Genomic DNA, 26,003 nt, shown 5'->3' with positions numbered 1-26,003 from the left:
GCCCCAACGAGCGCACACCTCTCTTTCCCCTCCCTTCCCAGCACTAGGGCGCAGGAGACCCTGGGGCCCACACTTTCTGATCCTGAGGTCCTTGAAACCCGAGCAGATCCAACAGGCGTGAGGATCTGTGTGGGGCTCCAAGGTGGCAGCCAGAGAACCAGGTGTTCCTGAGTGGACAGGCGCAGAGCAGGCCCAACCACCCTGGCCCCCAGCGGTGGACCAGGAAGGGAAAGGGGTCGTGTAGCCCTGCAACCAAGCAGCGGTGAGCATCCAAGGGGTCAGGTTGGTGGGCTTCTTGTGGCAGTGAGGCAGGAGATAGGAAGGAAGCTCCAGAGGCCCCACAGGGCTGAGGTAGAAAACATCTATACATGACAAAGACCCCCTAAGACGGGTTGTTCCTGTTTTCTGGGATAACTCTGAATCATGGAATGCACCTGCATGCTACCCCTAATTCATTATAATAGCATTATAATGAAATAACATTGTGGGACTCCCTTCTCCAGTAGCCAATCAAGAAAATCATGGGAAACCACACATGCACAGTAGCTTTGAAATCCAACTCCTTGCGCAGGAAAAGCCCGCCAAAGACTAGCCAGGGAGCTTCTGCTCTATAAGAATAGAACCCCCAGCCCACGTGTCCCTTCTCTGCTCAGAGTTGGCCCACTCCCATGTCATGTGGAGTGTACTATCACTTAATAAATCTTCCCTCTTTCTTTATGCTATAAACTTTGTGTGTTCAGTCCAATTCTTTGTCCTCGATCACTAAGAACCTGGTTACCTGTGCCCACCTGTGACAGGGGCGCACTGCCAGGAGAAAAGGTCAACATAGCCCCCAAAGCTACAGGGCAAAGGGAAGGGCACAGCCCCTGTTCCTTCATCTCCCCTTTGCTTCCTCAGCCATTCCTCAAAGAAGCCACTATGTGGCCTGCCCAGATGGCCCTGCCCCAGGACCTGGCTGGTCAGCCGGGTTAGGGGTCCTACCTGTGACCCCGCCCTTGGGGACTGTCCTAGGCCTAGGATTCACAGGCCTGGCTCTGACCTTGGCTGGGTGTTTTAAAGAATGTGCTGGAAGCCCCTGCTCCTCCTCCACCTTGTTCGTTATGCTGGAGGCCACTGTACACCCAAGGATGGACTGGAACGAGGGCAGGGAGGTGATGACCAGAGGGAGCCTTGCTTTGACGGAAGGGGCTGGTGACAGAAACGCTGCCAGCGCCCAGCCTCATGATTCACGGCTCTGAACCCACCCCTGCTGTGCAGCCTTCCGGACACTCGGAGCCTGTTTGGGGGCTGCGAGGAGAGGACAGCTAGTGAGCCAGGTCGGGCTCGACAGCCTGTGGGAGACGGGGCAGTGGGACCCGAGGGCGTGGTGGGGACAGCAGCTCGGAGGAGAAAGGAGCCCCCGCCCCCCCACCACCAGCGGCCTCTGGGGTCCCCGGGCCCACCCCCTCTCCTCACCCCCCCATCATGAGACCCCAGAGCAGCAGTCACCGCAGGTTTATTGTTGTCAGCAGAGCACTGCAACGCTCTCCCAGGGGCACAGCCAGTGTCTGTGAGGAGAGCGGGCAGAGTGGTGGCTGAGAGCACAGTGGATGCTGAGGTCAAGACTTGGTCTCCTGGGCCCTGTGCTCCCTTCTGCCTCTCTGGGTCCAAGGAAGTGTCAGTCTGCTTGGGTACGGACCATCCAGGGGGCCTGCCCCAGGCAGGAGGGGAAGGTCCCTGGAGAGTCTGGGTTAGTGGTGGTGATGGCTACAGGGACCACAGGGAGCAGCCAGGCCTCACAGAGGAGCCGGAGCCCCCAGATTCCCCGAGAGACTTCATGTGGGCAGTGATGGGGCAAAGCCTTGTCAGCTCTGGATCCCCTGGTCCCAATTACCCAGTGCAGGAGAGACCCAGGCCCTGCACCCCAGTGAGAGTGCACCAGGGTATCCAAGCACCAGGCAGGGGCTGGATGGTGGAGTGTGGGGCAGGCCTCACGTCTGCAGCTCCAGGAGGCAGTTGGGCTCTGATGGCGGGGAGCTGGCGGGGCTGCAGCTGTGTGCCTCCTGGAGGTCCTGCAGCACCTGCAGCAGCTGGGCCAGTGGGTCCTCCGGGGCTGAAAGCAGGTGCAGACTGAAGGCAGAGCAGGCTGGGCCTCTGCTGCCAGGGCCTGTCCGGAAAGTCAGGGGGCCCCCAGAAGCAGGCCTCGGGAGCCCCACCCACAGCATCCCTGAAGGGGCTCAGACCACCTAGAGAGTCCAGGTGGGAGGGACCTACCTTCGCCAGGGCCTGTGAGCCCAGAGCCCGCCTCTGTGCCTGCACGCAGCTCCTGCTGCTTCTCCCTGTGCGGAGGGTAGAGCGAGGACTCCTGTTGCCCCTGCTGGGACGGCTGGGTGGCCCAGCGAGGCCTCCTGCACTGGAGGGCCTTCTGGGGATCCAGGGCTGACCCTCTCGGTCCACGGGGAAGGAACGTGGGCCCAGGGCTTGGCTCCTGCTTACCGCCTGCTTTCCCTCTTCCAGTCTCCTCCTCTGGTCCTCCCCACCCTCCCAACTGTGCCTCAGCAGACGGCACCCTGGGCACCAAGCCGGAACCATGCCACTCCTGTTCTGGAGGGCCCTTGGGAAAAGGACCAACCTGAAAACCCTCTAGTATTAACTGGCCATGGAGCCAGGGGCCTTTGAAGCACTATTCCTGACTGGGTCCACCGAAGGTCCCGGTCCCCTCAGGTCTGACCCCATGTGCCTACATGGGGGGAGGGGAGCAGCGCATGGACTCAGTCCGTGGAAGTTCCTTATTCGGGAATTCTTGTGGCTCAGCCTTTTTGACAGTCTCCCTGATCTACTTAGGGAGAGATGCTTCCCTTTGCTAACGTCTAATAGGCTCCTCCCCCTCCTCAGACACCACCTGGGCCCCGTGGGGTCGCCTTGCCTGCTTCCCTGCTTCCCCGGTATGGTCACTTCGGCCTTTTTCCCACGCTGTCCCCATGGCCCAGAGTGCCCTGCCCTGTGTCACCCTCTGCGAGGTCCTGTCGCATCTCATAGACCAGCTCAAACATCCTTCCCTTACTCCTCCCCTCGGGCTCTTACTCCAGTCACTGAGAGGCTGGAATGCGACAGGCACTGTTGTCAGCACTGGGTTGGAGCAGGGATGACACCGCCCTGCCGGCAGAAGCCCAGTGAGGTGTGGCTGCGACAGGCAAGAAGTGAGTAAAAGCACATACTGATGAGTTCCTAACATTCTGGAGTAACAGTGGTCAGGGAAGGCCTCTCGGACAAGTGGCATTTGAGCAGGGGCCTGAATCGGGCGAGGGAACAAGCCATGTGAACACCTGAGTGTGAACCTTCCGGTAAAGGACACAGCAAGTGAAAAGGTCTGGTGGTGGAGACTCCCAGAGACAGCAAGAAGGCAAGGACAGCTTCAGCCAGCTTAGCCCAGAGGGCCTCTGGCGGCAGACGCAGCTGAGAAGCAGGTCCGCCAGGGCACCCAGGCACTGCGGCCTGGACAAAGGCTTAGGGCGTCAAGGGTGTAGGAAGCCATTAGGGGTTTTAAGCAGGGGAGTGGTGCGATCTGTTTTGTTTGAGAAGATCACTCCGAGGGCCGGGCCGTGTGGAGAACAGACCCTGGGACGCGGGGGTGGAGGCAGAGTGGCGGGTTAGGAGGCTCCTACGTCACCCCCACAGGGGAGGACGTGAGAGGCTCAGCCAGGGAGAGCCACAGTGTAATGTGAGAAGGGGTCGGATGTGGCCTTATTCTGAATGTATCGCCCGAGGGCTGGACCTGCGGAAGGGCTGGATGTGGGGCTGGGGCAAGTGAGGGAAGGCAAGGAAAGTGGGCCCAGTTGTAATCACAGGTTCCTTGTGAGAGGGAGGCAAGAAGGTCAAAGGCGGATGGTGATGCTGTAATGGCGGACGCAGAGACTACAGTGATGCACTTTGATGATGGAGGAAGGGGCCACGAGCCCCTCTGGCTCTTAGCCCACTGAGACTGACTTCTGACCTCTAGAACTGTGAGAGACTAAACCTGGGCTGTTTTACGCTACCAAGGGGTGGGAATGTCACAGCAGCCACAGGAAGCTGATGCAGCAGGTGGCTGGGCCGGGGGCAGGGGCCCGAGGCCCTGCTGGGCGGGAGGTCTGTGGGCACTGGATACCAGAGGAGGTGAGCTGGGATGAGGGAGGGGCGGCGGAGCGGTCCTGGGGGTGGGGAGGCCCTTAAGGCACTTGTGCTTAGAACCACCGGCACTGGGCCCGTGGCGGGACCCACCTCAACCCAAGTCAGCTTGGGTTTGAATCCTGGCTCCACTGCCTCCTGGCTTCATGGGGAGAATAAGAGTACCTGCTTGGTTCAGTGGCTGTCCTGTTAAATGTGTTTATACGTGAAGTGAAATTCAAGTGGAGCCTAGAAAACGACGATGAGGAGGAGGAGGAATGGGAGGTTTGAGGGTATGGCCGTGGGAGTGAGGGTCCAGGTGGGTGAAAGAGTAAGTCTCTGGAAGTGTGGAGTTCTTAAACCGCAGCAGGGTGCTGGCTGCGTCTCTGGGCGGAGGACCATGAAGTCTCAGAGCAAGGGGGTGGAGTCGGGGTGAAGACAAAGGTGGTGACAGCCACAGAGCCACACTGTCAGGAAGGAGGTGGCTGCAGAGTGACCCGGAGGCCACTGGTGACTACAGATCTCAGGGAGGTGAGTGGTCCGAGTCTGACTGCATGCACTCTGAAGGAGTTTGATGAGCTACACCCTGGAAGAGCAGCTCAGGGAGAGGAGGCCAGGCAGTGCCCCTCCAGGCCCCGGTGTGGGAGTGCGGGGCCGAAGCTGCCCAGGGCCGCAGTGCTCTTGGGAAGCACTGGATCTCTTTAAAGCATTCCTATGCAGGCCCCACCCCAGAGATTCTAGTCACTGGGATAGGGCCTGGGCATCCTGCTTTTTAAAGTTGTTTTCGAAAGCATACTGTCTTTTTCTACCCTGGAGCCAAGGCTGAGAACCACTGAGATCATGGAGATGGCCGAGGAACTTGGGGAGTTGGCTGAGGACCACCCCTGTGCTCTGAAGGCACCACGAGAAGGCTGGGCAGATGGGGAGGCTGCATCAGCCTGAGGCAGGAGGCAGCCACGGCCCTTACCCTGGGCTTCTGCAGCCCTCGGGGCCTTCATCCCAACATGAGCTGGCCTCGTGTTGCAGAGATTCAGGCACCCCTCCCCACATGTGGCTGCCAAAGGCTAAGAGGCACTGGGCCTGATTAGAACCTGGGAGCAACCCTAAGCCTGAACCCCTGCTCTGGCCCGCCCCTGGCACGTTTCCCAGGCTACATGAACTCTCCCTGTGGAACTCACTGCCCTTGAGTGGGACTCACTGCCCCTGCACAGGCCTCCTCACCGCAGTGCGGCCTCCATGCCCAGCAGGTGCCGGTAGATGAGCTGGGCCTCCAGGTCATGGTCGAGAGGGTCATTCCATTCCTGCAGCATCACCCGTGACCGGGTCTTATCACAGCCCAGATCTGGGGGCAGAGAGAAGGCAGAGGCACTGTGAGAGCTCATGTCCAACTTCCTGGTGGTTCAGATGGGAAAACCGAGGCCTGGAGAAGGAAAGGGACAGACTCAGGGGCCCCAGCATGGAGCCGCGCTAGGAGCCCAGCCTGGAAAGCTGGCCCAGGGCTGCCTATGGCTCCCCACACTCTGGGGACAGCAGCTCCTCTCCCGGGTTCACTCCTGTGCCGTGGGATACACAACTGTGGAGCCTGGGAATTACACAGGGTATAGCTTAGGGAGCCGGACGACTTTCTAGAAGTGCCCGCCTGGAAGGAAGTGGAGCGTGTCCCGGCATGCGGTATCACGGTGCGGGCACCAAGGGGGCGTTTGTGCCTGGAGCGGGCTCGCCCTACCACTCGCTGGCTTTACTGCCTCGGCAGGAGGCATCTGCCCTCACTAAGCCTCAGTTTCTTCCTCCACGAAATGGGGCTGCCAGGCTCTGCCTCACAGTGCCCTGGGGAGCCCCCCTTCACCCGTGACGAGGGCTCCCACTGTGCCGGGTACAGTCGGAGGCTTCAGGAAGTCCGGCCAGCCACAGCACCCTTGCACTGGGCCACCAGTCTGTGCCCACGGCTCACCCTCACATCCAGGGCTGGGCGAGAGCGGGTGGACCATGTTCCAACGGCCTCCAGCCACACTTAAGTAAGCCGATTTAAATTTAATTAAAATAAAATTTAGCCCTGGCTGTTGTAGCTCAGTGGATTGAGCACGGGCCTGAGAACCAAAGTGTCACCAATTCAATTCCCAGTCAGGGGACGTGCCTGGGTTGCGGGCCAGGTCCCCAGTAGGGGAGTGTGAGAGGCAACCACACATTGATGTTTCATTCCCTCTCTTCCTCCTTCCCTTCCCTGCTCTCTAAAAATAAATAAATAAAATCTTAAAAAATAAATTAAATTAAATTAAATAAAAAAATACTTAAAATTCAGCTCCTTGGCTGCACTAGCCACACTCCAAGTGCTCAGCAGCTGCCTGTGCCCGTGACTAGGGACCAGATAATGCACCATTTCTGTCATCACTGGAAATTCTCGTAGAAGCTTCTCTGTGCCACCCCTCTAGGGCCTGAGGCCCAGAGTCCCCCCTCCCGCTCCAGTACCAGGCTGCCTGTCATGGACAGAAGCAGCCCGGCAGGGCCCAGGCCTTCACTCCCACCTGTCTTGTCCCTCTGGTGGCAGCAGCTCCACTTGTCCCCACGGAAGACGCCAGGATGGTAGGAGCCCAGCAGGCCCGTGTTGTTGATGCTCACCTTCCGCAGTGCAGACAGCCACTGGTTCAGCTCGTTCACGCACTGCAGGGACCAGAGGGTCAGGGGATGGGGCTGATGAGAAGTCACCCCCTCCGGGAAGTCCTCCCTCCCTGGAGCTCCTGTGCCAATCGGGACGACATGTTCCCTGCTGGCACACTCAGCAGCTTTCAGTGCATTAGGAAAGACTGCCCTTTCTCCCACGGACACAGCCCACGCCTGGGCACCTGGCTGGGTGAGCCGAGTGTGGGCTGGATTCCAGCTGCCACGGGTCCCCGTGGCCGTGCCCTTGGGTAGTCCATCACCTGCCAACCATGTGCTGTGGCCCTGCTGTCACTACTTTCCCCCGTGGCTCTGCACTCTGACCGAACAGGGAGCCCGTAGAGGGCAGGGCCCAATGGGACAAGTCCGTGACCTCCTGACACCTCTCCAGGACAGTCACCCCTCCTGGGGTCAAGCCAGGCCCCCTCCAGACTTCCTGCTTGTGATCTCCCCCTCGAGGCTCCACTCCTCAGCTTGTCCCCCCGCTCAAATGCTGCCTTTCAGAGGCCCTCCTGACCACCCTTTATAAAGCAGCACCTCTTCGTGCTGTCTCCATTTGTCCCCTCCCTCTCTCTCTTAGTCTCCTTTGGTTTCCTTCAAGGCACTATTTGCCATGTGACATTGTAAATATTTATTATTTATCAGTCCATCCTCTTCCCTGGAGCATAAGGTCCACTAGGGCAGCAACTCCGTTTTGCCTGGGGCCGTGGCCCTACCACCTGGAGCAGTGCCTGAAACCTGGCAGGTGCTCAGGGAATGAATGAGTGAGCCAGTACACGAACAGAGGAGGGGATGTGACAGCATGCTCCCACAGACACACGCATAAACACGAGTGGTATTTGTTGATATGCACAGACACAAACCAACTCAGACCTCTGGAAACACAGTTCCCACAAATGTGTTCCACGAGAAGCACAGACCCACCTGGGGGTGCTGAGGCGGGCCCACAGAGACACATGCACGTGCACACACACACCGCATGTGCACACACAACACACACATATCAAATCTCACGCATCTTGCTGTGCCCAATGTGGCCAGCAAGGGGGTAAGACACCCGCTCCTCATCCCAGCCCCCCCAGGGGCTCCCACAGCACCCCTCCCTGAGGGCATCCCCACCACGCCGCCACACCTTGCACTGCAGGTAGGCTGTTTGGGGCCTGCCCGCGTCGTCCGTGTAGATGACCTGCATGACATGTGAACTGCTGAAGCTCTTCTCCTCCACCTTTTCTGCCGCGTGGATGTTAGCTAGCTTGATCAGGGCACTTTTCTGGGAAGGGCAGGAAGGGAGGCTTAGGGTCGCAACCAAAGCCACACCACTTCCTGCCTGGGGGCCTCAGCCTCCCCTCCTACAAAACCAGGGGACTGGCGTGGGGACTCAGAGTGCCTGTCCCTCCAGGAGCCTGCTCTGTGAGTGACCTCAGCCAGGACAGAATGCAGACAGATGGTGCCCAAGTGCCCGGGCTCTCAGGGGCTCCCACAGTCCTGGGAGGTCTGAATTTGGGAGAAGTCTTTGGGCACTCAGCATTCCCCAGGGCTGGAAGGTAATGCCTGCCATGGACCAGGCCGTGTGCCTCTGCAGTTATTAATTTCCCAGCTCACCTTTATTTTCCCAGGCTCTAACAGTCATATCCCACCTCTTAACACCCGCCCCCCCCACCCCCCGCCACTTGCACATCATCGAATCTAATGAGATACGAAAGGGACAGAGAGAAGCTCTGGATGTAAGATATCAACATCCCTGAGACAACTCCAGTCTGCTCAAGATGAATCTATGCTACCACCCCCAGACCCTGCTCCCCTTGCCTCTTGCATCCTCTCCCATGAGAACTCACCAGGGCCTCTCCTCACCCAAATGGGCCAGTCCCTTGGCCCTTGGGATAATGCCCACACTCCCCAGCCTGGCACCTAAGCCCACCACCCCCACTGGCCTCAATGACAAGCAAAGAGGGGCAGTGCCATGTCTTGGAGGAGTGGGGAAACCTGGAGCGGAGCCTTGGGGACGCATGAGCTGAGCCATCTCAGGGTGAGGCCTCCAAAAGGGCAGAGGGCACATCCCAGAGGGTGCGCTGCCCATGCTGGGGTGTGTTTGCTAGAGAGACAGCACAAAGGAGGCAGCGGGGGTGGCACCGCACGGGGGGTGAGGTACATGGATGTGCCCACAGAGAGGCGAGCTCAATGCCAAGGACCAGAAAGGGGCCCAGAGCACGGCGAGAGAGGGCACTGCCAGGGAGCCGGGCTTTGCTGAGGCTGCAGCAAGCGCTGAGGGGACCTGAGTGCTGGGCAGTTGCCCAGAGCAAAAGAAGCGGGAAAGGGTGAGGCCTAAGCTGCGGGGCCACCCCAAGGAGCCCCTTCATGCCCTCAGTATCCCTCGGCAGCTCAGGACTGGACTGGGTGCCCCTGGCAGACCACCCCCAGAGCCTGGCTGACTAGGGGTCAGGTTGGCCCCACTAGGGGTCCACAGGCCCACCCAGAAAGTATGCACTAAGCCCTCCTTGGGAGAAGAGCACACAGAGGAGGCCAGCCCAGGGGACATGGTGTCTTTAGTTACACCAGTGGTTTAGGCTCTGGGCAAGATCCTGGCTCTGGCCCCTGAGAAAGGTCATCTCATTTAATCCTCAACAACCCCTTAAGTAGGGACCACTATCTCTAATTTACAAGCCAAGACACCAAGGCCCAGACAGGTTGAGACACTTCCCCTAGGTACACAGGGTTGAAACCCAGGATTTCTTTTAGCCCCTCTCGGCTTCCCTGCTCTCCCAGAAGCACCCGTCAACCCCTACCCCACTCCTGCAACTGACAGAGAAGCCAGAGCTGGATACCACAGTGGCTGCCACGCCCCCTTCGCAGGGTTGCTCTCCTCATCGGTCTTAAGTGATATGTAGCTGACATCAGAAGGCTAGTCCTTCCTGGCTTTCTTCTCTGACCCTGGCGGACCCTGGGATGGGCTCTGAGGAAGGGACAGGTGCCTCTAGGATATTACAAATCCCTCAGAATCCTACTTGGCGGCCTCTCTCCTTACCCACCTTGGAGCTCGGTGTCTTGGAGAAGCTGAGGGCCTCAGCGGTGAGGGAGAAGTAGAGCTTCTTGAAAGAGGAGGACATGAGGGGGCCCTTTCCCTTGGTCCTGTGGATGAAGAGTGGCCCCTCCTTCACCGGCGGGGTCTGCAAGCTTAGTGCCCTCTGCAAGTCCAGTTCTGCCAGGCCAGGGAGGGAGGGCAAAAAGTGAGCTCAGTGGTGAGCCTGAGGTGGGGGCGGGGCAAACATCAGCAGCACGCTGTAGGCGGAGCTTCCAGAGGCACATGCAGGTGGCGGGGCCATGGGACAGGGAGGAGCAACCGTGATTAGGAGCTGTGGGCGCAGCCAAAGAGGCACCCAGGTAGACAGGGCCATCGGACAGGAGGCAAGACAGGCACAGACAGGAAACTGTGGGCGGGGCCCCCCAGGAAGTGCTCACCCTCCTTCTCTTCGATGTCCACCAGCTTGGTGATGAAGTCCTTCAGCTGGACTACACCCTGGCGCACAGTGGGCTGCAGTGGCTCCATCCAAGCCTCCTTGGCCCTGGAAGCTAGTGTGTCCATGTTGCCCACATTCTGGACTGCCTGGAATGACAGCAGGAAGGGCCAGGCTCTGCTGGGTAGGGGCCCAAGCACTGAAGCCTGCCCTCCACCAACAAGTCTGTGCTCCTCGCACAGTAGAAATGGAGGCAGAGGCAGCACAGACTCTATTCACAGGCCCACTCCATCCCCACCGGGGACCAAACATCAACAGATCACGGAGTTTGAGGCATCTGAGGACCTGAGAGTTGAGACTGCCTAGGCCCAGCCTATTGCCCTTCCACTGCAGGTCTTATATCAGACTCTGCCTCACGAGGTATGCCAGCCCCAGCCCGGTGCTGGGCAGAGAAGCACAGCCTGTGATTAAGTAGATCTGGGGTTGAAAGGCCCAGGATTCACCACCAACACACTGTGCAGCCTTGAGCAACCTGCTTCCTCTCACGGACCTGTTCCCTTATCCATCAGATGGGGTGACTGTGAAAAAGCTTTGTAAACTATGAAGTGTAATGCCACGTGAGAGTATCAGTGGCCTAGTTACAAGCCTTTCTGAAGCCAGTTGGGTACACAATGCAATCCAGGCAAGGAGCCCTGCTCAGCTCCCAGGTGGGCATCCCTGCCCGAGTCTGCAGCCACACCTTGGCCAGTAGGAGCAGAGTGCGACTGGTGCGGGCGTCTGCGTGTCGCTCCCGCAGGTGGAAGAGCTTGGGCGCCATGATGGCGGGAGAGAAGAAGCGCAAGCACAGGAAGCTGGTGACAGCGATGAATGGCACATTCTGGAGGAGAGCGGGAGAGCGGAGGGCTGGATTCCCCAAGGCCCGAGGGAGCTCCGGACAGCCCTTTCCCCTTTGGAACTGTCCCTGTCTTTCCCCAAGACCCTGTCCCTCTTCCCGCCCTTGGCTACTAATTCCGCCACACCCACCCCGCCCACACCCACCCCGCCCCCGCCCCACCGCCCCTCTCCACTGGGCCGGGAGCCCCAGTGCTTCCCTTTTCCTCCCGCTTTCGTCCCTCTCCCAGCCCAGCCTGCAGAGGGCGCACCTCGTGCTGGGCGCTGGGGAAGCGCTCTCGCACACGCCGAAAGAGCTGGCGGAAGGTGGCTCGGATCACCGCTGGGCATGCGCGAACAGAGCGACAGAGCGCACTCAGAAGCGCCCCCAAGTAGGCGCGCAGGGTCTGTGCGCTCTGCTCCAGCACCTCTGCCTCGGTCTGCGGGCGGTGTAGCCCGGAGCACCTGCGTGGGCGGGAGGCGGACAGTCAGAGAGGGTCGCAGTCAGTGTCCGCACACACAACTTGGGCAAGGGCTCCCAGAGGCAGGTGCAAAAAGGCATCAGCCGAGATAAGGGCACAGAGACAGCACACGGGTGAGCAGGTAGACGAAAGGTAGGCCTGGGCAGAAAGAATCATAAACATACACTTGCAGACATGGCTGTCCCGTCCACCCCAACCTCCTGTTCCCCCAGGGATCGCCCCTGATCTCACCCTACATCCTTGACCTCCACTTTGCTGGGATCCAGCTCCACGTACTTCTTCTCCTCAAATACCCTGTCGATGATGGGGCCCAGGACACCATGCAGATACCGCATCCCAGCCACCTGAGGGCCACCGCAAGCAGCATTGGTCCTGTCTTCCACCTCCATGTCCCCGCAGTTGGCTTCCCAGCCACCCTGTGCACCATCTACCTGCTGTGTCCCCTCAAGACTAGCCAGGCACACAAGGAATACTGCTCAAACTGCTGCCACATGAATGAATGAATGAATGAATGAATGAATGAACAAAGGAACAGAAAAAATTCTTAGCCTTAAAGAGACCTGGACACAGAGACAGAAGACTTGAATTTAAGTTCTGTCTCTTGGCCTCTCTGAACCTTAGTCTCCACATCTATGAAAACAAAATACCGTGCAACCTCACCTTCAGAAAAGACTCCATGGACTTTGAGGCCAGAGAGTTGCTTCGGAACAGGGTGTTGGTCTCACCTATAATCAGAGGTTCCAGTGGGTAGAGGGCTGGGAGAGGAGCAAGGCTTTGGGGAAGAGGACAGAGGACCCTGGAGTTCTAAGCTGGCCCTTCAATAAAAAGCCTCCTTGCCACTCCAACCCATTTGCTTTTTCCCTTGCTTCCCAACCTGATCCTTTTCCTCCTAATTGGGTTCATCAACCTCCTACAATAGGGCCTCCTGGATCTCTCCCATCTCAGTATGTCTAGAGTCCTTGGCTCCCTGTGCCACTCTCCACAACACCCTCAGACAGGCTACTCCTTCCCAGGCCTCACTGGTACGACTCAGCTCCAGCTGAAAGAGCAGGTCAAGAAAGTCTTTAGCCAGTCCCTGCCCCAGGAAGAGCTTGAGCAGGTTGGTGGCCACTTCCTGGCGGCACTCTGTGCTGGTCATCTCCTCAATGAGTGGTATCAGCTGTCCTGGGCCCTGCAGGGGGCAGCAAGAAGAGGCGGGGCTGCAGGACACACAAGGGAACCCAAACCCTTCACTCTGAGGACCTCAGAGGGCCACTCGGAGGGAAAGCGAGCTTTCCCGAGTGATGGCAAGGGTCCCTGGACACTGGCTAGTTCCTTACCATCCTGAGAACTGTGTTTTGTTCTTCAGAGTGGGTTTGGATGGCCAGGAAGGACAGGCCTACCATCCCTGGACCCTTCCTCCTTCCCCAGCGGTCCCTCTCACCTGGGTGCCCAGCTTCACCTCCCGGCACAGCAGCTGCACCAGGGGCTGGTAGTAACTGGAGGGGAGCACTGTCTCGTCCCGCAGTCGCACCTCTAGCTGCAAGGAGCCCAGGTTGCCCCTGGAAGCGGAAGCATGTGACCTCTCCATCAGTGATCCCCGGGCCACGCCCTTCCCCACTGCCTCCCTCTTCCCTGCTTGGGGCCAGCCTCACAGCCTCTCCGCTGAAACCCTCCGCCTTGCTCCCCTGCACTGCCCCACCTCCCACTCTTTGCCCAAGATGTTTTCTCTGTTTGGAACACCCTTCCTGCCTCCATACTCATGGAAACTCCATCTGTTCTCAAGGCCTTGCTCCCTGCCACCTTTAGACTCCTGTGGACTCTGAACTTGACCCATGTGCACGTTAGGCTCTCCAGCCTCACGTCTGTAAACCCCCGGACAAGAGCTCCTTCACCTACAGACTTCGCACTGGAAGCAAATCCCTAACCCTTAGAGCAACCTGCCTAGGGAACTGAGGTTCCAGCACATAAGCAACTTGCCACACGATCTAACTTCCACCTTCCATGCTCCCCTGCACTGACCACTCCTGGTGTGGGCACCAACCAAAGCTCAACAGTCTCCGAGGCCCCGCTGCCCACAGCACAGCACAGCACAGAGCAGCACAGGGAGCGGTGCTGCTCAGCACACGGCTTCACGTGCAGAAGCTGGCAAGGTGAAAACGCCCTGGTGCTGGGTACAGCAATCTGCCCTGTCCTGCTGAGTGTGGGGTTCGGGGTATGGGGCCTGCTGCAGAGAGACAGACCACCCAAGGGCGGGGGCACTGCTGAGCCTCCGTTTCTGGGTTGAGGGGTGGGCAAGGAGGCCAGAGGGCTTCCTAGATAGGGCTGCCAGATTCAGCAAGGTAAAAATACAAGACACCCAGTTAAATCTGAAAAGTCTAGTATAAGTTTGTCTCAAGTATTTCATGGACATACTTATACTAAAAAATTACTTGTTTATCTGAAGTTCGGTTTTAACTGGACATCTTGTATTTTATCTGGCAACCTTATTCCCAGGGAATTTGGAGCCAAGCAAGAGCTATGGGTCAGGGACCCTGACACAGAGCTCTGGGGACTTGAACTCTAGTCTGAGACTGTAGCGAAACTCTTAAAGGGAAAGGGTCTGAAGTCTTGTCCCAGAAACTTCCAGAAGGAAAGCAGGAGACCCGTCCTGCCTCAGAGCTCAGAGGACCAAGCTGAGTCCAGGACTGTGGGGAAAGGCGGTGGGACCCAGCCTGGAGGGAGTGGGGTCCCGGCCTCGGGCAGGAGCCGAAAGAAGCCTGCGGCTTGTGGCACCCCCCCCCCCCGCCAGTTCACCCGCCTGCCTGCGGGAGCCACCCTCAGCTGCCCCCAGGCCCAGAGCCCACTGCCCCAGCCACCAAGTTCCCAGCACTCACTCTTCCCTCCGACTCTTAGGCTGGTCAGGCTGCAGCCGGAACCAGCCCTCCTGCTGGGTGGCCCACAGTCTCTGGACATTGACCACCACCTGGAGGCAGGGCAGAGGCAGGGTGCTGGGCCGCACTGGATGCACTCAGGTCTCTTCCTAGCCAACTAGTGGACCTTTGGAAGGTCCCTGAGCACCAGGGGCAGTTGGGGACGGGGTAGTTGCTGGTTCTGGGGGTCCTGGGTCTCCTGAGTGCCCCTCTCTGGGGAAGCTGGAGGGGTGGGACGGGATGGTGGGTGCAGAAGGCAGCAGGGGCAGCCTGGAGGGGTGGGGTGCTCACTCTGCCCAGGAAGTCGTTGCGGCTGACGAGGTCCCAGTCCCAGGCCTCCACGCACAGGGCCTCTGTGGCCCCCTCCTCCAGCTCGAACTCAAATGTCTCATTCCAGCGTGGATAGCATGATTTCTTAATGATCTGCCCAGAAAGTGGGGGGCTGTCTCCATGGGCTCCCCAGGCCCAGCCAAGGGTAGAGCCACCCCAAACAGCTCCCTTGGGTTCTCTGCAGGGCCACTGAAGCAGCCTCCTCTCCTGGGTCCAGGCAGAGGCCCTGCAACAGCAGAGGCAAAAACTTCCTGTCCAAGCCCCGCCCACCTCTCCAGTGGGGAACTGAAGTCTGGAGTGAGCACTTGTCCACGGGCACACAACAAAAAACACTAGATTGCACTGAGGCCCCGGGTCTCCACGTCCTCCCCTGCAGGCTGAGCACCCCACCCCGGCTGTTCCCAGATGTGAGCACAGCACTGGAGGCAGCTTGTCTGGGCTGAGGCCACAGCGGTTGGTGCCAGAAGGGCTGGAACCAGCTAGGCACCCTCAGAGGTCACCCTGGTTTGCTGGGCCTCCTTTGTAAGAGGGCAGTTCTAGCCTGACCTCCCAGGTGACGGTGAGGAGGCTGTGAGGCAGTGAGGGGCCCACATGGGACCCTCAGCTTCCCTGCCCCTTCCCTAGCCCACAGGCCTTCTCACCGAGGTCTCCTGTGTCCGGCCATTGTAGCGCACACGGACAAAGGGGTCAGATGCACCATTCCGATCCTTGGGGGCCAGATCCCTGGGGGAGGGAAGGTAGCAAAACGGTCACCTAAGCTGCCCCCGTGGTGGGATAACCACACCAAGCCAAAAAGGCCTGAGCTCATCTGGCCCCTGGCGAGCTGGGTGACTGTGGACAGCATCCCTCCCTTTTCTGGGCCTTTGTCCCCACAACGGTCACCGCATGGGCCCCACACCAGGCCCAGGAGCCCCCAGGTGGAAGTCACAGCTCCTTCTGATGAGGCTGCTGCCCCTGCTGTGGTGGGAGAGGAAGCAGCTACGGTTGTGTGGCAGCCCGGGCCTTGGGCCCCTGATCTCTGTTCCCAGGGCAGCCCTGGGCAGGAGCTGCTGCTTCTCTGAGCCTCGGTTTCCTCATCAGTAAAACGAAGAAGATAAACCCCATTACTGAGGCAATGAGCTCTTAGAAGGCTTGCCCTGGCAGACCCCTACTGAGGGGTCTGGGGTGCGGGTCTGGTTGATTGATTGTCCTCTCTGCGTAGACGGTCCCTTCCAAAGCCCAGGCCCGGCCGCAGCGGCCGCAGCATGGAAGTTTTAGCCCACCCCCGCTTCTGTTTGCTAGCACTACTATTTCCTGCTCTTTTCCGCATTTTAAGTTCTAAGCCTCTCATGCCTGCTTTTCTTTTTCTTCCTCCAAATCATCTAATAGAATTCCAGAAGCTGGTCTTGAGACGCTGCCCAGAAAGATAAGGAGAAAATGTTCTGTCTCTACAGCAAAGGCAGCATGTTGGGCGGTCTCGGAACTCCAGCAGGGGTCTGAGCTGAGGGTAATGGGGGGATGAGACCCCCCCACTCTAAAGAGTGACCTGACGGACCAGTCCCCCCTCAGGGGACTTGCTAAGAGGAGGCCAGGCTGCCGGGCCACTGTGTCCCCAGCAGTCTGGGCAGCGTGTGTGAGTGTGAGCGTGAGCGTGAGCATGTGTGCACGCATGTACATTGCTGGGTGGGTGAGGAAAGGGACGAGTGGCGTGTGAGACAGAGACTTCGAAGAGGATGCATGACCGTGACTCTGGCCAAGGCCGACCGTTTTCCATCTGGCTGTGCCCCTTCCACATTCCAGCCCCAGGGCGAAAAACTAAGCCAGAGAAGCCACGGTTTTCATTTTCAGGAGAGGTCTCCCTCCCAGAGAGGCCGACAACTCCGCAGTGGAGGCGTGCTCCCGTAGGTGCTGGCGTGACACCGTGGGTGTCCCTCCATAGGCAGCAGGCAGAGGCCGGGGGCCGCCCACCCACCCCAGAGGGGGCATGGACCCCGAGGAAGCGGCTGGAGCCAGAAAGGAAGGCGCTTCTCGTGGAGTGTGTGTGTGACTCACACTCAGGCCTGCAGCTAAAAATACTCTGGGGGAGGGGTGAGTCCCTGGCACAGGTGACTCAGGCCCACCTTCCCACCCAAGTCACTGCTCCTCCTGAGGAGAACCCCCCTCTTCCCACTGGAGATTTTCAGCACCTTCTTTCACCTCCCCCAGCGACTACATGCCGAGGACCCTCCCACCACCACAGAGCAGGCCAAGTTCGTGACGATGTTAAGCCCAGAGAAAGCCCAGTCTTGGCTTTGGGGTTGTGTGGTCCTAGTTCAGGGTCCCCTCCCACTGCTCTGTGAGGCCTGAAGTTCCGTCATTAGCATATCTCCCTTCCCCTAAGAGCCCCACCTCCCGAGTGGGGCCATCCCATCCAGGACACATCCTCAGGCCAGGGAAACCACTCTAGTCTGCCCGAGAGCAGGCCTTGAGGGGGGAGGCACGGGGACAGGGGGTGGGCGGAGAGAGGAGGCCCAGCACCCACAGTGGGTTTCTCTAGGTCCAGGGGGCCCGCTGCCCCGAGCCCCAGCCCCTCACATCTCACCTGGCCTCCAGCACGGAGCAGCGCAGCCGGCCAGCCCGGGTCCCCGGCAGCACCTCCAGCCGCAGGTGGATCTCGCCCTGCACCTCCTCATTGGGGTCGATCTCCACCAGGTGGACCCACCCACTGAAACCTGCGAGGCTGCGGTTGAGCCAGCGGCCTGGCTCCTTTCTCCCCACACCCTTCACCCTCCCGCCATCAGGAGCCACGTGGCCCCTCCCCAATCCCCTTGGAACCCTCAAGCTCCTGCGAGGCAGAGGCTGTGGTCCCCAGTGACAGACGGGGAAACTGAGGCTCGGAGACTGCAAAACAGCCATTGAAAGAGCCCAGATTAGGATCAAAGACATGCGACCCCTGTGTCCTCACTGCTGTGCTATGCTGCACTTGGTGGCCCGGGCCCTAACTCTTCACAGCACTGCCCTCTTCCTCAGTTTCCCCATCTTCACACAGGGGGAGAAGGCCTCTCGCCGAGGGATGCTGGGCGGGGGCCTAAGCCCAGAAGGGAGAGTGACACGAGAATGGCAACATGGGGGCCTCGGGGCCCCGAGGGGCTGGCTGGGCCTCTGGCAGGAGAGGCCTCTGGCCTGAAAGGGGCCAACAGGCTCCATGAGTCAGCAGAGTCACGCCGGCCCCCACACGCCTGCCCCCACACGCCTGCCCCAGCCTCACGGACAGGAGCAGGTGTGTGCCCAGGAGGCCTCTGAGACTCTCAGGGGCTCGGCCGGCAGAGCCTGAAGCATCTAAGAGCTTGCGGTCTGAACACTCTTGGACAGGTGGAGACTCAGTCCAGAGAAGGCAACACCTGCCCCAGGTCACACAGCAAGGCTGGGGCGGGGCTGACCCCTCAAAGCAATGTCAGCACCCCAGGAACCATGCGAGGGGCTCTCCAGCCTAGCCCAGCTCCAGGCCAACCCCTCAGACTTAGGACACGGTAGCACTGGGGCTGAGGCTGAGGGGACTGCAGGGGTACAGAGGAGCCAGGTGGATTGGGCAGAGAGGTCCCTACATCTCAGGAGCCTGAGGATGGGTTCCCTGGTGGTCTAGTGGTTAGCATTCAGTGCTCTCTTTCAGGAGCCTGAGGTGGCCCCTTTGGGTGCTGACACAGGCCTTGGATCCCACCACTAGCAGCCTTTTAGCTCTGGGGGATGTGGTCCCAACCCGGAGGCAGAAGAGGGACCAGGGCACGGAGTTGGGTGTGTAGGACCTGGCCCTTCTGGGAGGGTAGAAATGGCTCTCCCTGAGCACAGGGCCTGAGGGAGCCTAGGAGAAGGTCTCTGAGTAGGGGGGAGGCTGCGGACTGGGCAGATCAGCGAGGGGCCAGGGGCCCGGTGGGGGGAGCAGGAATGGGCCGCGGGCTTCCTCCTGGGGACCTTACCCTTAGGGTGAGCAGCCAGGGTGTCCCTGGTAAGACAGACCTTCCCGATAACGTCATCTCGGCTGCAGAGTGGAGAGGGAGCCAGAGCTGGGCTGTGCCCTGCCGGGGGCCTGGGAGCCCCCCTCCCTCCCAGTGTAGGGCCCCTGTAGGGAGCAGGGAGGGTGACACCCCAGTCACAGGGCCCTCTCTGAGCAGGAAGGACCATGGCCTTTCTGCTCGTGAGTATTTCTGCACATTGGCATTTCTGCACATGGGCTGAGCGTGTGTCCACACGAGTGCTGAGCTCAGGCTCTCTGGGTGCCCCGTTCCTACCTCACATCTCTGCCCTCACACAGTGCACCTGTGTTCCCACGCATGCACACCTATGACGCAGTGTGTGTGCTGGGTGCAGCCACACACAGGCACGCACACGCTCACACCCCGCACCCTTCCTGAGCCCCCCCAGGCTCCCTCTCCCTCCAGGCTATAAAGGGGCTGCAGAGTGACCAGCAGTTTCCTGCAGTGAAACAGGCAAGGGAGGGGCGGAGGGTGGGGCCCGGGCCCCAGCTGGGCGGAGGGGCCCACGCACCTGAGGGCGTCCTCGTCCAGGACGTAGAAGGCCACCGCGTGGAAGGCGGGCGGCAGGTGCACCTGGTACTCCTCCCCCCAGAAGGGGCACAGGGTCTTCCACACGGTGGCTGTCCTGCAGGAGAGGATGCTCAGCGCCTGCCCAGGGCGCCTGCAGGCCCCAGGCCAAGGTGGGCAGGACTATGCGACTTGACCCCACGCTTCCCACACCCCTCCCACCCTGAGAACCACCACTCTTCTGTCCGATCACTTCCCATTCCCAGACCCCCGCCCACCCTCGGTCACGCCCCACCCATCTTCCTCTCTGCCCTGGGTGGGGCACAGGACTCGTCTTTCAGGCCATTTTACACTCGGGGAAACTGAGGCCGCAGTTGGCAGCCGTGTAGGTAACCCAGCAGGGCTCCCCGGCTCCTGATGCCGAACAGACTCGCTGCGGGTGGAGGCAGGGCACCGGCCGAGCTGACTCTGGCGCCAGGCCATCCTCCTGGGGGCCTGGGAGCCAAGGTCCAGGGCCTGACCCGGAGACAGCTCTGCTGGGCAGGGCCTCCCCAGCTCTGGCCAAACCCCCGGATCAAAGTCCTCGACTCATTGGACTCGGCAGGTGCGTGGGTTAGGGGGAGCTGAGGAAGGCTCAGAGGACAACCTTCACCCAACCGCTTCTCAGAGATGTCCCTGGAACTCTGGGGCATCAGTCTCCCTGGGTGTCACCGAAACAGAGCCACCATTCCCTCTCTTCAGGTGGGGCCCGTGGTTAGGAAGCGAGTCTGGAAAGAGGACGGGCTGGCTTGCAGGCAGGAAGGACTGTGGACCAGGCGGCCTTGGCCCGCTGTGAGCGGTGGGCACGCACTCAGCTGGGCAGCACAGCAGGGCGGCTCTGGCCGCGAGCTCTGAGGCAGAGGCCTGGGTGAGGGAGGGGACAGCATGGCATAGACACTGCCCGGAACCGTAAAGCCCACGGAGAAAGGGAGGCCCAGGGGGACTGGGCTTCCTGGGTGCAGACTGGGGACGCTCATCCCGGAGAGGGGCAGTTTTTCTGCTCACATGGGGAGAGGGGCCCAAGGCAGAGCAGGGACCGGCGAGGGGAGAGGGAGCTCAGGCTCTGGGGTGAGCCAGACTTGGGCTCCAGTCTGGCTTTGCCACTTACTAAGTTTGTGACTTTAGGCGACTTATTTGTCTCTCAGAGCCTCAGTTTCCTCACGTGTAAATGGGGTTTAATGATACTTAAAGTGTAGCTCACTGCAAGAATTAAACAGCCTGGCCTTCTTTAGTGCAGGGTGTGGAGACAGCGCTCCGTAAGCGACAGCTCCTGTTACGAATCATCATCATCCCCTGTCACTCCTGAGGGGCTGTAAAGACTACAGAAGAACTGCCCCAGAGACCCTGGGCCCAGCGGGGCCCCCAGCAGATAATCCGGGGTGGGGTTCAAGTCAGGAGTCAGCAGGATGAGTTACAGGCTGGTCTTCAGCACCTCCTCCTAGGGGTGTCCCGGTGTGGTGGGGGTCGAGGGGGTGAGATGTCCATCTCCACACAGACTTCACAACCCTCTGGGGGGGGTGTTGAAACGGACTAGGGGGGACACTGGGGGAGGGAGCCCACCACACTCGGCCTCAGTCCTGGGGTTGGGGGTGGTACCTGATGATGGGCTCATTGTCCACCTTCACGATGCAATAGGGGTCACTGCTGCCGTTGCTGCAAGACAGACAGGGGAGTGAGGGCACTGAGGGGAGACGCTGTGGGCAGGGCCAAGGGCAGGGCCTCCCAGATAGCTCCCCTCCCCCCGCCAGGGGCCCTCAGTGATCCCAGGAGAAAGACAGTCAAGGTTGAGGCACCAGGTCCCTGGGCTGGGGCCCAAAGGCTCCTCAGGCCAAAACTGGTGTCCTCGCCCTCCGTCTGGGAGGGGTGGCTAGGGAAGGCAGGGACCCACACCAAGGCTCTTGGCCTCGCCACAGCCCCACCTCAGGGAGGACAGAAACAGCAGCCGCCAGCCACAGCAGCCCCAGGCCAGCTCTCGACACCCCTACCCTCACCACCACAGGCAGCCCTTCCTCGGTCCTCTGAGCCTTCGCTTTCGCTGTTCCTCCTGCCCTCCCACCCTCCCAGCCTCCCAGCCTCAGCCCCTCCTCTAAGAGCCCTCTCCAGACTCGGGGTGGGGCGGGGAGTAAGGTCCCCCCTGTGACCCCGCCACCTGCCCTTCCTCAGTACGTTTCCCTGTATCCCTGGAAAGCTCGTGACATTCTGTCAGTTTCCTCCCCCACCTGACTGAGGGACCTGAGGGTAGGGACCACTTCTGTGTCCCCAGGGCCTGGACAAGGCTTAGTACAAGACAGGGTCCTGTGAGTGTTTGCCAAATGAATGGGTGAATGAATGAACAAATACAAAGCCTGCCCCGCGCCCCCAGCCATCTGGGAATGAAGAGCCAGGGAAGGCGCACCTGGGACTGCCCAGCCCCACCTGTCCCGCTGGTGGGGGTTTCTGGGGTTGCGGGCAGCCCCAGCCAGGCCCAGGGCTGGTAGTGGGCAAGGGGAGGGGGGAGGACTATTTCCAGAAATGTGCTTCAGGCCTGGTGTCCAAAAAAAGGAAGTGTATTTTCATGTTGGAGGCTGGGGAATTCCGAGCCCTATTTCCCTTCTCAAAAGAGCTCTTTTCTACAGGAAACCACCTGACACAAACATCTCCGAAGGCTCGCGATGCCAACGGAGAGCGGTCGCCAAGACTCAGCTTCCCCCTAGAGTGGGACGTGTCACGCCAGCTCCTGGGGAGTGGCCCTGGTGCCCCCACAGGCGAGGGCCAGGCCCTGGGAGGTGTTCAATCAGTGTGAGCCCTGCCCTGGGCTCCTTGCCTCTCTGCCCGCAACCTCTCCGCCCTCATTCAAGAGCCCCCGCCTCCAGAGAGCCCCTTGGGAACACCCTGGTTTGCATCCCCCCACCCCAAGGCAATGGGTGGTGAGGTGCAAGCCATCCTTGAGGCACCCTCACGTGACAGACGCCTGTGCACCCGGGGGCCGGAGTGGGCCCAGGGCCCAGGAGCTGCTCAAGTGTTCGAACGAGAAGTTCGGCGGAACCAGAGAGAGGTCGGGTGGGCTAAGAGCTCTGCAGGCTGCCACACTCGGGTCCCCCTCTGCCCTGCTTCTGCCTCCTGCCCTGGGGGCCCTGGGGCTTCCCGGGGGGAGGAAACCTCTGGTGTAGCCTTGCGAGCCCAGCATCACCCACCGCTCAGCTCTCGCTCAGTGGATGAATTTCGAATGCCCAGTGAGGCTCGGGGCCCCGGTTGTAGGCAGGGGAGGTGGGCAAGGCCAGGGGCAGGGGCAGACCCCGTGTGCAGGGGCAGTGGTGCACGAGGAGGCTGGACGAAGGGATGTGAAGGGGACAGTGTCAGGAGTGGGCGAAGGTCAGACTGAAGGACCTGGGCCCAGTCGTGGTCCCTGGCCAGCTGTTGGGACCTGCGCCCGGCCCCATGTCCTCTGCCCTGATGAGGCCCCTGGCCTGACCCCCTCTCCCATTTCTCCTTCCCCGAACCACCTGCCGGCTCGGGCCAGCCTGGCTACTTGTGGGGCCTCTATATTTAGGGCCTTGGCAGTTCCCAGGCTGTGGAAGAGAAGGATCAGGGCAAACCCTGAAATAGCCCCGGGCCTGTCCCCAGGGTCACTGGGCATGGGAGCCAGTGGGTCAGCGGTCACCATGAGACTCTGCTCCTGTCTGTCCGACCCAGGCCCCCAAGGATGGGAGACAGCAGGAGGGAGCGCGACAGGAACAGAAGGGCTCTAAGGGCTGTGCCCTTACGAGAACTCAAACACCATGAGTGGGAGTGGCAGGGAGACAGGTGGCAGCTGTGCTCAGAGGACTTCCCTCCACAGAGCTGTCTCAGTCAAGATGGGCCACTATGACAGGTGGTGAGCTCCCTGTCCTCAGAAGTATATAAGCCCTGGCTGGAAGGGATGCTGCTCAGGAGATGGGCTGAAGGCTGACAAAGCACAAGAGGCAGGTTCCCCAGCACCTCTGCCTCCGGCACTCAGTGAGGGCTTCCTGTAACCTCCAAACCCCTGCCATCCCAGAGCCAAATGCTCTGCCTGGTGTCTGAGAGGTTCTCCCCACTGAGCCCGCAGCAGCCTCTGCCCTGCTGGGTTCCCGGCCTGCAGCAGCAGAGTGGGTCTGAGTCCTGGCCGCTCCACCTACCTACATGGCCTCGGCAAACGAGTTCCACATCCTGAGCCTCAGTTTCCCCATCTTCAAACTGATCATATCTACCTCATAGGGCTAATGAGAAGATTAAGTGAGAAGATCCTCAACACTCCTTACTGTCCAGGCGTCCCTCGGGGCGCCCGGAATGTCAGGACGAATGAGTCACGGTCCCTACCCTCCCAGTCACGAGGCACAGGCAGCCCAGGAAGGAGCGGGCGCTGCCAAGGGCTCTGTCTTCACTCCAGCTGCCCCAAAGTGCTACAGGGTGCAGAACGGGGGCAATGAACTGTGCACAGGGTACCCGTGAAAACCCTGGAGAGAAGTTTGAGAGGGGCCCTGAAGGATGAAGAGGAGTTTTTCGAGAGGACTCGGAAGGGGAGTGCTTGGAAGCAGAAGGCCCCCAGTACGAGCAGAAGCAGGGCTCTTGAGGGCAGTAGCCCAGATGTGAGGGGCGGAGGGAGGAGGGCGCAGCTGGACTGGAGAGAGCGTTGACAGGTTAGAACTGTGCATACCAGCCACTATAGGAAAAGCAGAGGAAAGGAGGGGAGGGGAGGTGAGCAGGGCAGGGTGTGGGGCAGGGCAAGGAAAAGATATTTTGAAGGCAGAACCAGGGATGACCCCACCCCTGGGAACGAAGGCACCTTGCCCGGTGTCCCTCGGCCTCGGGGGGCAGGGCTGTGTGGGAAACCGGGCACCTTGGCTCCCAGGTAGGCGCAGTCCGAGGCTTCACCACCCTGGGCTGGTGGGCGCCTGGAGCCAGGCATGAGGGCGAGCGCCTCAGGGATGGGGAGGGAGGCAGCAGACAGAGGGGCCGCTCCTCCCAGCTGCTCTTCCCAGCCGCCACCAGCCAGAGGAGGCCGAGCTGACCTAGTTTATCAGTGCCCGCACAGGGGGTGGGGGTGGGGTGCTCAGGGGCCTGGCCTGAAGGCTGAGACTCTTCTCAGAGCCCATCTGCCTCCCCCGAGCCCCAGAAACCACACCCCCAGCTCCCACCCCACCTCCCCCCCAACAGAAACCCACCCTGAGATGGTCTTCCACCACTCTCCCTCACCCACTGCCATGGCAACAGAAGCCCAGCCTCATCAGGCCCAGGGGGCCTTGAACTGGCACTGAGTGTGCTGGGAAACTCGTAGGGGCCACGGTTCAGGTAGGAGAGGTGCCCTGACCCCTTCCTCCTGCCCTGCCCACCCCGTCGCCTCGCCGCCTCTCTGCATCCAGGAGCTCAGTGAAGAGCCTGGGTGTGGGGAGACTCCGGCCCAGCAGACTTTGGACCCTACACTGCCTCAGGGCTCCCCTTCCTCCACCCCCACTTCCAGGACGCCAGAGCCCCTGGAGCTTTGTGCTTTCCACCATTCACATCTGAGATTCCTTCCCCCAGTTTGCAGATGGGGAAACTGAGGCTTAGGGGACAGGGAGCAACCTAAGGCTGCACACAAGGGAGTCAAGGATCAAGCGAGGCAGCTCAGCTCTGGGACCTACTGAGAAAGGTAGGGCAAGGGGTCGCTGAAAGCTCCCAAACCCAGCCAGGCACCAGGGACAGCCCTCGACACCAGCGCCTGCCAGGAGCCCTAGACTCAACACCTGGCTCCGCACTGGGAGCCAGCGTCTCCCGTCTCTGAGCCTGGGTTTCCTCTGTGAGCTGTCGGGATGGGAACTGCCTTGCTGGGCGCCTGTGAGGACTAAAGGCGATGGCTCCCGAGAAGCGCAGGGCACAAGCAACAGCTATTCCCGAGCCACTCCATCTTGCACTGGTCCTGCCCTCCTGGCCTCCAGGTCAGCTCTTCATGCCAGGACCTCCCGTCCCAAGTGCAGGGCAGGAAGCTCCAGGACAGCCCCTGGGTCTCTGGCGTACTTCAGGTGCACCCTCGCCGATACAAAGTGTTCAGGAACTACGAAGGAAGGCTCCTGATTTTTAGGAGGGGCACCGCTGCCCTCTCCAGCCACACCCCCAGCAATCTACTGATGCCTCGGTAGTTGACAGAAAGGTCTCCCCTGCGGTGTCACCTCCACGTCCTATCTCCAGCTCCAGTCCAATCAAAGTCCCTTCCCCTCTTGAGCTGCTGTGAGCCCCTTAGAGATTCCGGCCCCCTCCCCAGTCCACGGTCCTACTCAGTCACCCTGTCAGGCCCTTGCAACAAATCTCAGTGTCCCCATTTCTCTGCCTGTCTCCTACTGCGGACACACTCGCCACACCCTCACCTCTGCTCTACTTGTGGGCGGGCAGTGTGGACCCCGGAAAGGTCAGGCGTAAGGGGCAGCGCCCCTCCCGGGAAAGTTGAGGTTCCCACCCCTGGCCGCGCTCACATGTCCTTGGCGGGCAGGTTCTTCCCCTCTACGATGCGGATGGACAGCGAGCTGCGCTTGGCCATCGTGGGTCCGCGACGCTGGGTCCTGGCCCCGGGAGAGTCAGACGCCAGCGTCGGGTGCAGAAAGCAGCCTTCCAGCGGGCGGGCAAGCGCTGGACTGGGCGCCCACGCGCTGGACTGGGCGCCCGGGGAGGGGTGGGGGCGGTCCGCGCCGG

General features: G+C 60.5%; 1 protein-coding gene across 1 annotated transcript; it reads right to left on the bottom strand.

Moving 5' to 3' along the window:
* Positions 1 to 1,484: 1,484 nt before the first annotated feature.
* RASA4B (RAS p21 protein activator 4B) lies at positions 1,485 to 26,003 on the bottom strand. The gene is made up of 21 exons (XM_045819679.1): positions 25,787 to 26,003; positions 20,937 to 20,993; positions 19,306 to 19,419; positions 18,738 to 18,799; positions 17,366 to 17,495; positions 15,447 to 15,528; positions 14,767 to 14,898; positions 14,440 to 14,528; positions 13,008 to 13,125; positions 12,605 to 12,755; positions 12,245 to 12,309; positions 11,816 to 11,928; positions 11,375 to 11,567; positions 10,972 to 11,109; positions 10,237 to 10,381; positions 9,807 to 9,976; positions 7,913 to 8,050; positions 6,648 to 6,783; positions 5,347 to 5,467; positions 2,254 to 2,318; positions 1,485 to 2,092 (listed from the first exon to the last, which is right to left on the bottom strand). Exons 1-21 carry the CDS (start codon positions 25,849 to 25,851, stop codon positions 1,971 to 1,973), a joined length of 2,406 nt encoding a protein of 801 aa, XP_045675635.1. The 5' UTR covers positions 25,852 to 26,003; the 3' UTR covers positions 1,485 to 1,970.

The sequence above is a fragment of the Phyllostomus hastatus genome, unplaced genomic scaffold (assembly GCF_019186645.2).
Source record: "Phyllostomus hastatus isolate PE091 unplaced genomic scaffold, TTU_PhHast_1.1 phas_scaffold_385, whole genome shotgun sequence".
In the NCBI taxonomy this organism is placed as follows: domain Eukaryota; kingdom Metazoa; phylum Chordata; class Mammalia; order Chiroptera; family Phyllostomidae; genus Phyllostomus; species Phyllostomus hastatus.
Note: the sequence above shows the minus strand (reverse complement) of the source record. Positions and strands in the feature narration are given on the sequence as shown.

Excerpts from the sequence above, each read along its gene's own strand:
- RASA4B (XM_045819679.1), bottom strand. The coding sequence starts at position 25,851 with ATGGCCAAGCGCAGCTCGCTGTCCATCCGCATCGTAGAGGGGAAGAAC. Across the intron at positions 12,310-12,604 it reads GCTGGAGCTGAGTCGTACCA|GTGAGACCAACACCCTGTTC; the intron begins GTGAGGCCTGGG and ends CTCTGATTATAG. Across the intron at positions 2,319-5,346 it reads GGCATGGAGGCCGCACTGCG|GGAGAAGCAGCAGGAGCTGC; the intron begins GTGAGGAGGCCT and ends CCCTCCGCACAG.